The sequence below is a fragment of the Desmodus rotundus genome, chromosome 13 (assembly GCF_022682495.2).
Source record: "Desmodus rotundus isolate HL8 chromosome 13, HLdesRot8A.1, whole genome shotgun sequence".
NCBI classification, from domain to species: domain Eukaryota; kingdom Metazoa; phylum Chordata; class Mammalia; order Chiroptera; family Phyllostomidae; genus Desmodus; species Desmodus rotundus.
Window position 1 is genome coordinate 20457446 of NC_071399.1, and position 13904 is coordinate 20471349.

At 42.6% G+C, this 13904-nt stretch overlaps 1 protein-coding gene across 2 annotated transcripts in view; it reads left to right on the plus strand.

Annotated features, from left to right (window-relative positions):
* The window catches only part of UNC5D (unc-5 netrin receptor D), a 479860-nt gene that overhangs the window by 432837 nt on the left and 33119 nt on the right, over positions 1 to 13904 (plus strand). For both annotated transcript variants that reach the window (XM_053916817.2, XM_053916818.2), the window contains 2 exons: positions 8065 to 8233; positions 9819 to 10046. In XM_053916817.2, the coding sequence (XP_053772792.1) occupies positions 8065 to 8233; positions 9819 to 10046 (397 nt within the window). The remainder of the gene's footprint in view (positions 1 to 8064; positions 8234 to 9818; positions 10047 to 13904) is intronic.

Below are 13904 nucleotides of genomic sequence, written 5' to 3' on the forward strand. Positions count from 1 at the left end.
ATTTGAAGCCCCCACGAGCTCACAATGTGAAGTGATTAGAGTGGTCCTGAGGAGTCTTTAATTAAAGATGCCACCGACTAGATAACAGAGGTTTGTGAATGTTGTTAATAGAGCTGAATGGAAGGTGCACCTTAATTCAATAAGAGGAAAGCCACTGGTTCACGAGTTTAATTGCACATTGTGAAGGAACACCACATACTGTAATTATTTTTATTTGTATGTGCCATGTCTTTTATTGCCCATGCTGGAAGTAGAAATAACCTGTCCTATTAAGATATTTAATATATATCATCCTTTCCACTTTGCTTAGTTACAGCTCAATAAAAATGCTGGGAGAAGACACCAGCCCACACTGGGGCTGCCCTCAGTGCTCTCTAACACAATCCCCCCAGCTCCTCAAAAACCTGGGCGGTCAGCCTCCTGACTGCCTTAGTTATAATCTTTAAGACAAACCATAATAACTTCCCAGGACTCCATAAGGTCGGATGCAGATATGGAAATTACGGTGGGGATGCTGGCAGCTGAAACAGTGACGATAACGCAAAGGTCAGCCGACACCTCGGTCCATTTGTGGTCTCTGGGAGAAAATACTGGATCAGGGGGCCTAAGAGGGGTCTCTAGGTTCTCACTTTACAGTGAACAAGCCATGAAAAGCCTGGTGCCACCTCCTCCTGCAAAATAAAAGATGTCTACATCCTGGTCCCTGGAACCCGTGCAGATGTTACAGTACATGGCAAAAGGGACTGTGTGGATGTGATTCAGGTTAAGCACCTTGAGATGAAGAGATGATTCCAGATGACACAAGTGGGCCCACGTCAGGGTCCTTATAAGGGGGAGGCAGGAGTATCAGGGTCAGATGCAGAGATTGGAAGATGCCACACTGCTGGCTCCGAGAAGAAGGGGACTCAGCCAAGCAAGGCAGGCAGCCGAGAGGAGAAGGGAGGGAAAAGGAGAGGGAAAGAAACATCAATGTATGGTTGCCTCTTACGTGTCCCCTACTGGGGACCTGGTCTACAACCCAGGCATGTGCCCTGACTGGGAATCCAACCAGCTACCCTTTGGTTTGCAGGCCAGTGCTCAATCCACTGAGCCACACCAGCCAGGGCTGACGACACCTTTATATTAGGTTAGTGAGAGGACCGGCCTACAGAACCATACAATAATAAATTTGTGTTGTTTTAAGTCAATAAGTCTCTGGCACAGCCTTAATAGGAAAAGTGCAAGGCTCTATTCTGAGCACTCCATAGCTCAAGGTCCTGCTTTCCTATGGCTTTGCCCAGTGTCTATGAGTACAGTCTTAACGACTCTCATGCCAACATTTTACCTTAAAAATACCAGGTTGGAGACTGTGTCCCAGGGAACAGCTGTTCTTTCCATGACCCAAACCCCTCCCCGCCGCAACCCATGGCCACCAGCACTAACAGGAGATTCAAGTCCCAGCCCTGACACAGTGAGGTGTGACTTAGGCCATGTCTCGCCAGCGCAGGCCTTGCCCGTCCCTTTCCTCAGCTGCACAGTGCTGTTGGGTCTGGCTACTCCTAGCTCCTTTCCCCGCCTAAAGTGAAATGATTCTGTGAAGTGGGACTCGGGTTTCCCCTAGAGAAGGCTGTTTTCCCCATTCAGAATGTGCATGAATAAACAGCCTAGCAGATAGGAAGATGCCGTAGCAGCACGCTGCACAGATCACTCTTTTCCTCTCCCTCACTATTTTTAAAGTACCTTCAGTGAGCCATCATTCCACTTCTTGTAGTAAACACGCTGAACGCAAGCCTGACACTGCATGAAAGATGAGGCTTAAATTGTGTCTAGGAACTGGTGATTTACACATGATTTGTGATTCCTTTAGTATATTAATTGGTAAACACCCTAAGAATGTGTGTGTAAACGAAAGCCATTTAACATATGCAAACAGTTTAATCTCGCAGTGTGGTGTTGCTCAAATTTCAGCAAATTCAGATCCTCCCTCACGCATATGTAATTCCCCTCCCACCCAGCTCCCCCTGTACCCTCTCCCTTTCTGTGATGCTATTTCAGATAACCCCGGGTGGGTGACCCAGATCTTTAAACCCTTTAATAATAGAACAGTGTGCTTCCATCCTTGGTGACTATACTTGTTGCTTTTTGGAGTCCACCGTTATAACTGCTCCTGCCGCAGCCCCAACTAATGGAATACAGGGGTGGGCCCAAGTAGGTTCACAATCGTGAGTATGCAAAACACAGAGTTCATTCTTTGTTTTATTCTTGCTGATCTGAGAGCTAGAGAGTGAGACAGGTTTCTGACTCAAGGAAAAACAACAGAAACAATAAACCTCAAACCTTGATTTTTATCCACAGCAATGTTAGCACCCCAGGTCACCATGAGGGTTTTAATGAAAGGACAAAAAGAGGATAATATTAGTTAAAACTATGTATTTTCATGGGTAGGAAACTGTAGAAGACCGGAGCTACCTTGCTTTCTGAGCTTTAAGACAAAATACAGCTTCCATCTATCTGCCTTTTATGTCTATTCCATTAAAATATGATTTAATTATGTATCGACCCAGGGTCTGGCATAGTAAAACTATCATTACTCTCCTGCCTGCACTCCTGAGTGATACTCTGGGTAAAGGTGATCAAACCTACATTAATCTATAATAGAAACCATAAGGAGGAAAGGAGGGAGCAATAATTACCAAGCGCAGCATGGCAGACAAAAACAACAATGAAAATCTCATCTCAAAATACAGAGCTGGCTGTTTTGCCTGAAGAGAGTGACATGTTACAAGTCTAGAATCAGGTCAAAAAATATTGAAAGCAGAAGCAAAATGTGCACAGATACACCTCCAGACCTGCTGTGCTTAGCAGTTTCTGCAGCGTTGCTGACCTTCAACCAGCGTGACCTTCTGGTGGCATTAGTATGGGGGTGGGTGCTGCAGAACGCTAGTTACCGAGTGGCGAGGTGTGGACCATCACCTCTTCACGACCCGATGCAGCACCTCTGTCACCCTCCACTACACATTTTACACAGCAGTCAGTGACCTTGCTGATGGTATTGTAAGAATTTGGGAAAAAATTCTCCCTGGCTTCTACTTCCACTCATAAAAAAAATTAATTTTGACACTATTTCAACCTTAGAAGTTGCAAGAACAGTATCAAGAATTTCCAGCTATCCCACATCCAGATTCCCAAATATTAACATTTTACTACATTTGCTATATCCTCTATACATGCGGGTGCATACACACACAAAACATGCATGTACATCTTTTTTAACCATTGTGAACAAGATGTCCTTTTGCCCCTAAATACCTAAAAACAAGAAATTCTTTTACCTAACCAGCACAGTTATCAAAATCAAAAAATTAACACTAACATAACACCATCTACTCCACAGACTTTATTCACGTTTCACCTGTTATCCAAACAGTGTCCTTTGTAGCAAATGAAAATCTGAGTGCATTCGCTACATTCTGTTGCCACGGGTCTGTAGTCCCTAGTTCGGAACAGCCCCTAAGTCTGTCTGTGTTTTATGACATTGACGGCTTTTCAGAGGGTCGATAACTTTTTATTTTGCAGGATATCCCTCAGTTTGGGCTTGTTGGATATTTTCTTACAATTAGATTCGGGTTATGTATTACTGGCAGCAGTGTTGCGGAAGTGATGCTGAGTTCTCTTCACTATGTCCTATCGGGAGGTACATTCTGCTGACTCATCATTATGGCAGTGTTGACTTTGACAACTTGGGTTAGGTGGTGCCTGCCAAGATTCCCCATATACAGTAATATTTTACCCTTTGCAATCAGTTTAAAAGATATTTTGAAACCATGTAAACACTTCCTTATTATTCTCCAAACTTTCACCAAATAGATTAGCATCCCTTCATAATTCTCAACTGAGTCAAATGTTAATATTAGTTGCCAAATGCTGACTTTCTACATATATTAGCTGCCTTTGTATTGAATGGAAGAGTTTTCCCTTCTCCATCATTCATTCATAGCCATATAGTTGATGGGTTCTTACATTACTCGATGAATTACTATTATCCTTTAGGACCATGGTTTACTTTGATGCTCAAAATTTTCCAGATTTGATCAATAGGAACCACCTCATGCTCCCATGTCCTTTCCAACAAATACATTTTACTGCTTACCACCAGCATATATTTGGCACTGGGGATACAACAATGAAAAAAAAACAGAAAAGAAATGTATTCTAGCCTCATAGAGCTTACATTCTAGTCTGTGGAAAGCAAAAAAAAAAAAAACATTAAGTAAATTAATGTCAGAGTGCATGAAAGGTCAGTAAGTGCTATGGAGAGAGAGAAGGCCAGCGTTCGGGGGAAGAGAGGTCGCACTTGCGCTGCTCAGGCACGCTCAGGGGATAATACCTCCTTAGTAGGAGCCATTTGAACTGAGAGCGAAGGGCGTGGGGGAGCCCACCGTGTGGATCTGGAGGGACACTCTTCCAAGGCAGCACTAAGCACTCTGGAGCAGCTGTAATTCCTCGAGGCAGGAACAAATTGGCCTTTCAGTGGGACTCCTCTGGCTGAGGAGTTGAGCTCAGATTGGGAGGTAAGGGTGAAAAAGCACCTACAAGGTACCTTAAATCCCCATAGTGCACATCTCTAAGGCATTGAAAATGTCAAAGCATGTGTTGATACAATGACAATTCATTGAGTATATTGGCTGACTCAAAGAAGTACAGTCCCGATAGAAGTAAGACTCATAAAAAGGCAGGAGGGGTGAGAGTTTGGGGTTAGGGAAGGAGAACCTTCACTTAATGAGCACATACTCAGTGCTTTTTATTCTTCTTTAACTCTCAAAACAATATTAGAGTAGCTGTTATTTGCCATGCGAGGAAAACGAGGCGCAGAAGGCAGGGGCTTTCCCTCCCGCCACATTGTCTGGTTTAATGACAGAGGGAGGATGACACGAGAGATGCCGTGAACTGCACAGAAAGGACACAGAATGTTCTTTTGGCCCGGAGCTCATGTTCTCTGTAGCTGCTGTTCTCTAGGCTTCCCTTCCTGTAACTAAACAAGGTCAGCCATGCTGGTCCTCCTGTCTGGCCGGATTACCAGGCAGAATGCTCCTGTGCACCCTCTCCCACCGTGTGCCTTCCGCGTCAAAGCTGCAAAGCTGTCCGTTTTCCCCAGAACCCTCCGCTGCCCTGTGTGAGCAGAAATTTGAATTCACAACCATATTTCCATACAGTTGCTCAGCAAGCCACCTGGTTATACAGACCTGACTCTTTAATTATTAATCTTTTCCTATCTGGAAGCTTCATAAACACACACACACACACACACACACAGAGAACACAATAAAAAAAAGTCCCATATGATCAGACTTTTCCATCTACACTATGGTATGTGATGCCCTGAGGTGGTTCATATTATGGTCCTGAAATCAGTCATTATTATTTCATAGTTGTTATTAGCCCACAGCAATTTTAGCAAACCGTGTCACCTTTTTTTCTAGCTGGAGCATGGCTACTTCCTTGTCATGTACTCCATAATGCGGGAAAACTCACATGTGGTCAGTGCTTTCCTGGTGAACCTTCACCTTCGCCCAGGTCCAATTAAAGGCATCTCTCCCCGGCCCTCGGTCCTCAGAGGCCCTCGGTCTATATCCATGACTACACCCAGACTGTGCTTGCCCCCAACCCACCCCCATCTTTCCCTGGGATGTCACGGGAGAGCCAGCAATTTAACCAGGAACCTCCTGCTGGTAACAGAAAAGGAAAGTGCATCTGGCCACAAGAGCAGGAGCCTGTGAGCAGAAGTTTAGGGATATTTTGCTGCCAGTGCTTTGACTGACTTCTCTGTGACCTTCTGCTGTTAACACCTGCCTCCCCAGGTGTGTGAAGAGCTTTAATTAATATTTGTAAATCTCCCTGATTGCCACAGATAAAAGGTAACAGAAAAGGGCAAATCTTTATTAATCATAGGGAAAACATGGAGAGATTTTCAGTCGTGTTCCTTTGCCAGAGAGACACCTACACCCAGACACTGTCTTTCATAGTGGGAGGATTAGCTATAAATTTTGATTTACTTCCTTTGCACTTGTGGAAAGGCCCAGTGCCTGCTTAATGCAAAGCCCCGGTGCCATGCAGCGCCGAAGGCTGGATGTGCTCCGCCTGCGAGTCCTAATGCCGTTTAAGTTATTACCGAAAGGAGCCTTGCTATTCGTGAGTGTGAGAGTTCATCTAATTAGCTGATTTCAGTTCATTTGGCATTAAATAATTCCCCAAATTCCCATATGTTTGAACAATATGTTCAACAAGGGGGATGATTCTCTGAAAGCAATTAAATAGTTCTTTTAGGAGAGCTTGTCATCGGTCACTCATAAGCATCCCTGCTATTCCTGTCTGTGATGAATGCAGACGGCAATTACAGGGAAAGCGCTTAACCCTCTCTAATGGCCCCTGGCACGCGTCCACGCACAGGCTGGTGCTTCCTGCTGCTGATAGCTCACGTTGTCATTTTGTAGTTTTTTTTTCAAACCTTATTGTTCTAGGTTGTTCATAGAGCATTTGTTATTGCTAATACACCCCTTTCCAAACCCACCCCCTAGCTTGCCTCCCCTGCTAAAGGTAAATGCAGACATTTTTTCAGTTACCCTACAGTTTGGTTGTATAGAAAGAATTGTCAGCTTTGGACAATGGTTGCCTACGGGGAAGAGTGAATTTTTTGGAGTCATCTCCCGTGCTTTGGGGAGGGAGGGAGGCCGTGCGATCTATTCAGGTCTGTTCTGGATGCAGTAGATAAAAGGTGTTTCTGCTCAGTTATGTGCCGTGGCTTTCATTGCAGCAGCAAATTAGAGATAATGAACTAGAGTGTAACCAGGACCAACTTGAGCGAAAACAAGCAATGTCAACAAAAACAAGTCAGAAATGAATAACACCTTAGATGTACTCAAAGAAAAACTGTTCTCACAAGATCACAGAAAACCACAGATACATGGTATCTTTTAGTACTGATTTTCATCTTCATCTTGCTCAAGAGGTCACTTTCGTACCAGGGATGACACATTTAAATATCCTTTTTAGGTGAGGTAAGAGAAAGCATAGACAATACCAGTCCCATCTCCCGTGTAGCTACCTTTGTTTCTTCTGAGAGCCCTAAATGACTTGATTAGCCAATCTACAGATATCTTCTGTATCACTACATCTCTTACAAGTGAAAATCCAGCAAAAAAAAAAAAGCTGTTCAAAACTGACTACTACCCTATAAAGCACCCCACCTTACTGTTTGGGGGCAGAGATTAAAAACAAAAGACAGAAAATGAAAGAAGGAGGCATTCACTGAAGTGATGTTATTTCCCTTTAATTAAACTTCACTTTCTTTTATCGGTTTCATAACTCTGCATCCCCACTGTAAATAATTCACAATACAGAAAAACCTGAGCACCAGCATTGGGTGGAATGATTTTAAATTTAGATCTAAAATAGAGAAGACGTGAAAGATGTATATTTATGTATTTGATTATGCACATTACAATGAACTGTGTACTGTGCTATCACTTTGTAACCTACGTGTCTGTGCAGTGGCGGAGAATAAATGTTTTCAAAAGCAGAAGAGACGTCCTCGATTCAAGTGAGTTTGTTGAAGTGTTGCTTTATTTCATAATAATTTTTTTATCACTTTCTAGCATTAAAAATACTTGGAGAATGTGTTAGAAGAAAGAGATCTGATGGTAACATTACCAGATTAGTGTATCTATAGTGTTCTTGGCTTTGGCCATTATTACTGGCGAAAGGACTATCAGGATTCGGCAGCTGGTGTATGACACACCAGCAGCATCTTTGCTTCCCTCTGTTCTGCCCTTTATTTTGGAAGAAGCATTTGTCATTTGCTTGTCAAAGCCTAGACTTGAAATCTAGGCTGAAGCTCCATCTGTGTGCTTGAACAGCTCAGGATGAATGGCTGTGGTCAGACCAGCTCTCTGAAATGTGTGGTGCTCTCCAGGAGGAATACTGGCAGAGGACTGCTCACCCTAAAGAGAATCCAGGCCTGGAAGCAAATTCTCAAATATGTCCCCTCCTTTAAATGCTTCTCTCTTTTATCCCTTCCCAACTGTTAAGCCTGCAGTCAGATGGATCTGAAGTGCTCCTGAGTCCTGAAGTCACCTGTGGTCCCCCAGACATGATGGTCACCACTCCCTTTGCACTGACCATACCACACTGTGCGGACGTCAGTTCTGAGCACTGGAACATCCATTTAAAGAAGAGGACACAGCAGGGCACGTGGGAGGTGAGACCCTATTCTTCCTTTCTGGAAAACAGGATTTGGCTTCCACCTATGGGACAGATTTTACCTTATACTCACTCACCAGCAAGAGTGAGCTGTGACATTGTGAGCATTTTCTTGTTTTTCCAGAGGGTTGGTGACATGTGCTTTATAACACCCTGAAGGTATCGGCTTGTGGTTTTCCAGGATAGTGGAAGAGAGAGATGAGAGAATCCTGAGCCTTTTTGTTTGGTTTTAGAATACAGTTGTCATTACCCACACAGGCGTGTACCCTTGTGTACCTGTCTTTGGTACATACAGCTCTGTCACTCTATCTGTTGTTGTCATCATGGGGATTATATGGGATTATATAAATAGGGATTATATAAAATCACTGTATCTGTTTAGTCATTTTAGGGATTATAGCAAATCTACATTTAAGTATTCAGGAACACAGTGGGTGCTAAATATACGAAGTGTTTTGGTGAATTAATGAATGCATTGAAAATTGAGTGTTTCCCTGTGTATATGAGCACATGTAAAAAAGTTACAGTACAAAGCAAAAACAACAGAACAAGAAAGGAAAGAGAAGCTGCATGAGACTAGGGTAACAACAACAAGGGAGAAAGTCAGCAAAGAAAGATTGCAGTGGAATGGCTGTTTTAGTGAAACCTCTGCTTTATCTGTCTGATAGGGATTCCTTTTTTGCATGAAAGCAGCTGGATTATCTGGTTGGAACATAATGACCTGTTCCAGCTAGCCCTGGGATCATACCTCCCAGGAGGTGCTTCCAGCAAAAAGAATAAAAGCAAAGTCATGTTTCTCTATGAGAAGAAAAATGCCAGTTGCTGCAATGGATTACATTTACTCTGCCCGGCTATGTCTGTGAACTGGTCTACATTCTTTGTTGAAAATGCATTCTGCTACTCGCAGATTTCCTGGGACATGACATTCCACGGGTTTCCTAACTGGGCCACGTTTGAGTCTCTTTTTCGTTGCGTTTTGCTTTGCCTGGATTTTCGCCACTTCAGTTTCTCTTCTCAGCACTTCCTCACAATCTTTTACGTCCAGATGGTGTTATATTTATGCTCCACCAAACCAGCCACACGTACCTAAGTTCTTATCAGGAAGGGTGAAATATTTTTAGTACATCTTATCCAAACCATTTATTTAATGGTTCCTCATGGATGATTTTGGTGAAATGAAAGTGGATAAAATATTTGAAAAAATATATAGTTCCTTAAGGATATTGAAAGACATTTTCAGAAATAGATCTTTTTTAAAACATAAATGTTTGCTTATTGCTGTTAATGATTAACACTTTTTTAAAATTTAGTGTTGAACAAATTAACCAAAAATAGAAGTACATTGAAACTGATGTTTGTTATAACCTATTAAGCAGATTTCGAACACTGAGTATAAATAACCATTTCTTGAGTTTCTGATGTAAGCAGTTATTTTGATGGAAAAACATTTAACATCAAGAAAATTAGGGCACTGAAAATATTCTGAAAAAAAAAAAGTTTGTTTGCTTATGTCCTCAGAAAGTAATTATTAATTCACATCTTATTTCCAAACTGAGAGAACTTAACACAATTTTTCCCAACAGGAAGTGATGTCAGTGGAGGATGAATCCACATCCTGTTACTGCCTTTTGGACCCCTTTGCATGTCACGTACTCCTGGACAGCTTTGGGACATACGCCCTCACTGGAGAACCAATCACAGACTGTGCTGTGAAGCAACTCAAAGTGGCAGTTTTTGGCTGCATGTCCTGTAACTCTCTGGACTACAACTTGAGAGTCTATTGTGTGGACAACACCCCTTGTGCATTTCAGGTCAGTCTTGTCTCTATAATTTTGGGGGTGTCATCATAATATAGGGCTTCCTAAAGATTGGTATCGAAAGAGAATTCTATTGCTGAAGGTCTGGGAAGTGAACCCACACCACTGGCTTGGCAGGGATACCTGTCTTGAAGAAAGACCTGTGTTTACTGGATGTCCAGCCAGGTGCTTAGGGGCTTGATAGCCATGGAAAGAGAAGGGTTAACCAAATGCATGTAAGGAACATTGTGTGCTAAATTATAAAACTGACTAGAGGTGTAGTTGGAATTCAAAAAACAGAGACCCAATTCAACAGAGGAACTGGAGGAGAGTTTTGGAGAACTTCTGGTGAACCTGCATGGATGGATGAGATGTAGGGGGAAGAGAGGAAGGGAAACCATGTCAAGGAAGGAGAATGGCATGAGCTACAGACACAAGAGTTAGTTGGTGGGCAGCAGGCATTGAGAACATCGCTTGAATCAACTCTGACAGTTGGAGTTAAAGAACAACAATAATAAGTCATACCTATCACCAGACAGTTATATTATATTCTAGACACACAGTCTATTACTTCCTAGGGCTACTAGGGCAGAGATGGTTCAAGGTTCCTTTCCGTTTCTGGTGCTTTTAATCACATAAGATTTACTTTAAATTAGCTACTCACAGAGAGTGTGTGTTTATTAATAGCAGCAAGGATAATACAGAAGTGCCTGTGTAAGCTCTGCCCATATAAATAGCATAGCTCTCCTGACACAACTCATCCCAGATCCCTGCTATTCCAGTCCTGGATCATTAAGTCCATTATGCAAAGCATTTCCTCAGTAACTAGCTTTTAAGACACTGAGCTGGAAAACTCATGTTTACCAAGAGAGGAGCTACAATGACCTGAATCCTGAACATAAGCCAGTAAGGATCACACGGTGCCAACCCATATTTCCAAACGCTCCCTGACTGTCTTAGGTAGCACAGGTCATTTTGAAGGGCATGTCTAATAATCTGGCTGCCCATCAAAAAGTTTTTCACGGCGGTGCAATTTTGTAGTGAAGAACTTCAGTGTGAGTAGTTTACACCTCATCTTATGATTGGCATTCTATGCACTTCATCTGGTTTCACCACCCCTGCTAAGAGGATAAAATACCTGCGACTTTCAGTAATCAGAAAGAAAGAGTGGACGGAGAGTGTTGCTATCACTTAGCAACTGTGGAAGGCGCCATGACTCAAGCTGGACGGTTAGTAACTCTCCTGGATTCGAAAGGCTGAGAACACTGGAGGAAACCTGCAGGGCCGTGGGGCGTTTCCAGTCCCATGCGGGGAGCCCACTGCTGCCCCCTGTGGCTATGAGGATCTGGTCAGCACAGCCTCCTGGGACGTCAGCCCTCATAACCAATTTCAAATTTGCTTTGAATAAGGGTGCTACTGCTCTTGAGTTAAACTTGTCAGTTAAACATTTTACTCTGATAGACTTTCCTGATATGCTGTTTTCATTTTCTGTCGAATGCTACCACATTCTACAACAGCTCAACCGTGCACCGATGACTATAAATGAGGCCCTAAACACAGCTTTTCCAACCACTCTCCAGTCCTGTGGGTAATATACTCTTCTTAGTCAATGCTAGGGAAAATGGTATTCTCATTCTAAATTGAATCCAAATACCTTAATTTCATCATTTAGAGATGTTTCTTAAAACACTTAATTTTGCTTTAGAGAAATATTTTGCAGTGGAAATATCTGTGACTCCATTTTTCACATCTCTTTACCTCCAGTGATTCTTTCCCTCTCCGAGTGTGTCAGAGAAAGCTGATTTGAAAGTTGGGTTTGGTTGTACTCGTTATTGACAGGGTGGCTGTGGTAGCCGTCAGGGCAGCAAAGGACACGCTTACCCCTTGGGGTTCTGACAGAGCATCAGCCTTGGTTGAATAACTTCTCTGACCCACAGAAAGATTAAAACATAACTTGTAGCTTTTCTGAACAGAACCGATTTACTCCCTCGTCTTACTCTCTGGGTTTAGTTTGTGATAGGATCTTGCTGTCTGGATTTTAACCCTGCCAAGTCACTGTGTTCAGGCCCTTTTACACAGGCTCATTTAAACCACCTTAATATCCCAAATCACCTCTGTCTTATTTTTCATGACTTCAAATGTAGTATTCAATTCGAGGAGAGTAGGTAGTTATTAACCCACTAAAACCGTTCCCCTTTAAGAAAACCTTAGCATCAGTTCACTTTTTGAACCTCTGAGAGGCTTCACGTGTTAATACGAGCTTGCCCAGTCTCTACAACTATGGTGGAACCCAGACTTCAGCAGAATCAACATGTAGTTTTCATGAAGCATCTCCACAGAAACTGTCTCTCCAGGAATTTGCTGCAGTCGTCAGTATAACAAAAGTGTTTGTTGGGATTTGGAAATAGATGTAAGTGTGCTTGCACAGTTGCTGTATTTGTTGTAGTGTACTTTTTATATCTCAGAGAAATGATAACACAAATATGTGCCCAACTAGAGCTGCACTTTTAACCAAGACAGGAGCCTGGTTAATGGGCGTGGCTGCGTTTCTCCCACCATTCATACTGCCCTGGGAACTTACGTCCTCCAGAGCCCGCCCTTTACTGGGACAAGGGTAGCTTCCAGACCCACCTCTCCTGTCCTCTCAGAGCTGGGGAGGGCCTGGCAATGTAATGCTCCCACCAAAAAAAAACATGCCTTTAGAGGAATTGTAGTAATCAAACAGACACATGCTCCGTTTTCACCCATGCCCTCTTTCCCTGTACGTCTTGCACGCAGAGCTACTGTTCTTGCTTCTCATTTGTTCTGGAGATACTGTATCTGCATCATAGTAGTTTCTCTGAACAACAAAAACAAGTACCTCAAACACCTTGGCAAAACATAATTAAATTAGTTTCAGATTTTTTTGAAGATCTGCTCTGATAACTAGATCTAAGGACATCTCTATGAAAATTACATCAGCTCAGGTAGGTTCTTTAAAAATAAAAATGCCATCTGTCTAAAGTGAGAAGGAGGTGAGAAGGGCCAAAGGACTTCTTGTCCTGCTGCTGCTGTGTTTCTGTAATAATTAGAGCTGCCATTTTATGTTTGAATGTTTGACATCACCTCCTTTGATGAATTCAGAGCAAAGGTTGAAGAATGGTGATAGACTTTCAAAGCAGTAACATTTGAAGAGCTAGGTTTTTGTTATTCTCTCTCTCTCTCTCTCTCTCTCTCTCCCCCTCTCCCGCTCTCTCTCTCTCTCACACACACACACCTCTCAAAAAACCTTGACATAGAGAAAGCAAGGAATTAAGCACTTGCCCTATCTCAGAAAACAAAAAAAAGCAAACCCTAGGTTTTTTTCTTCTCTGCTGCCTCCAGCACTCTTATTCAGTACCTCTTGATACTCATTACTTACTTGGCATTAATGTGGATTTAGAATCTAATTTCAAAGGATTTCCTCTAGATGTAGTTCTTACATTTATCAATAATGCAACCTTGGGAAATATTGTTCACGTAAAGCATTTAAAGGAAAACACCACAGCGACATAATTTTTCTCTGTGTGTGTGTGAGCACGCTTAAGTGCAATTTTGTCTCATAAATATGTAAATTTGGCCTACTTGGTTTAGTATCCCTGAAGCTCACCTGAATTTTGTTGCCTGTCTCATTAAATCAACATAAAGAGCTCAGTGAGGCACAGAGCACGAGTTTCACGGCCACAGCTCCTGGAACTGGATGACTAGCAACCCCCAGTGTGAAATGATGAAGTAGACTCGGAAAACCACCAACCAGAGCCTTTAGCTATGTGTTACATACAAGAAACCGCCAGACCCTATTTTCTAGTTTAATTAATTCAGATATCAGTTTTACAATAGAGTTAACAGAAGGTC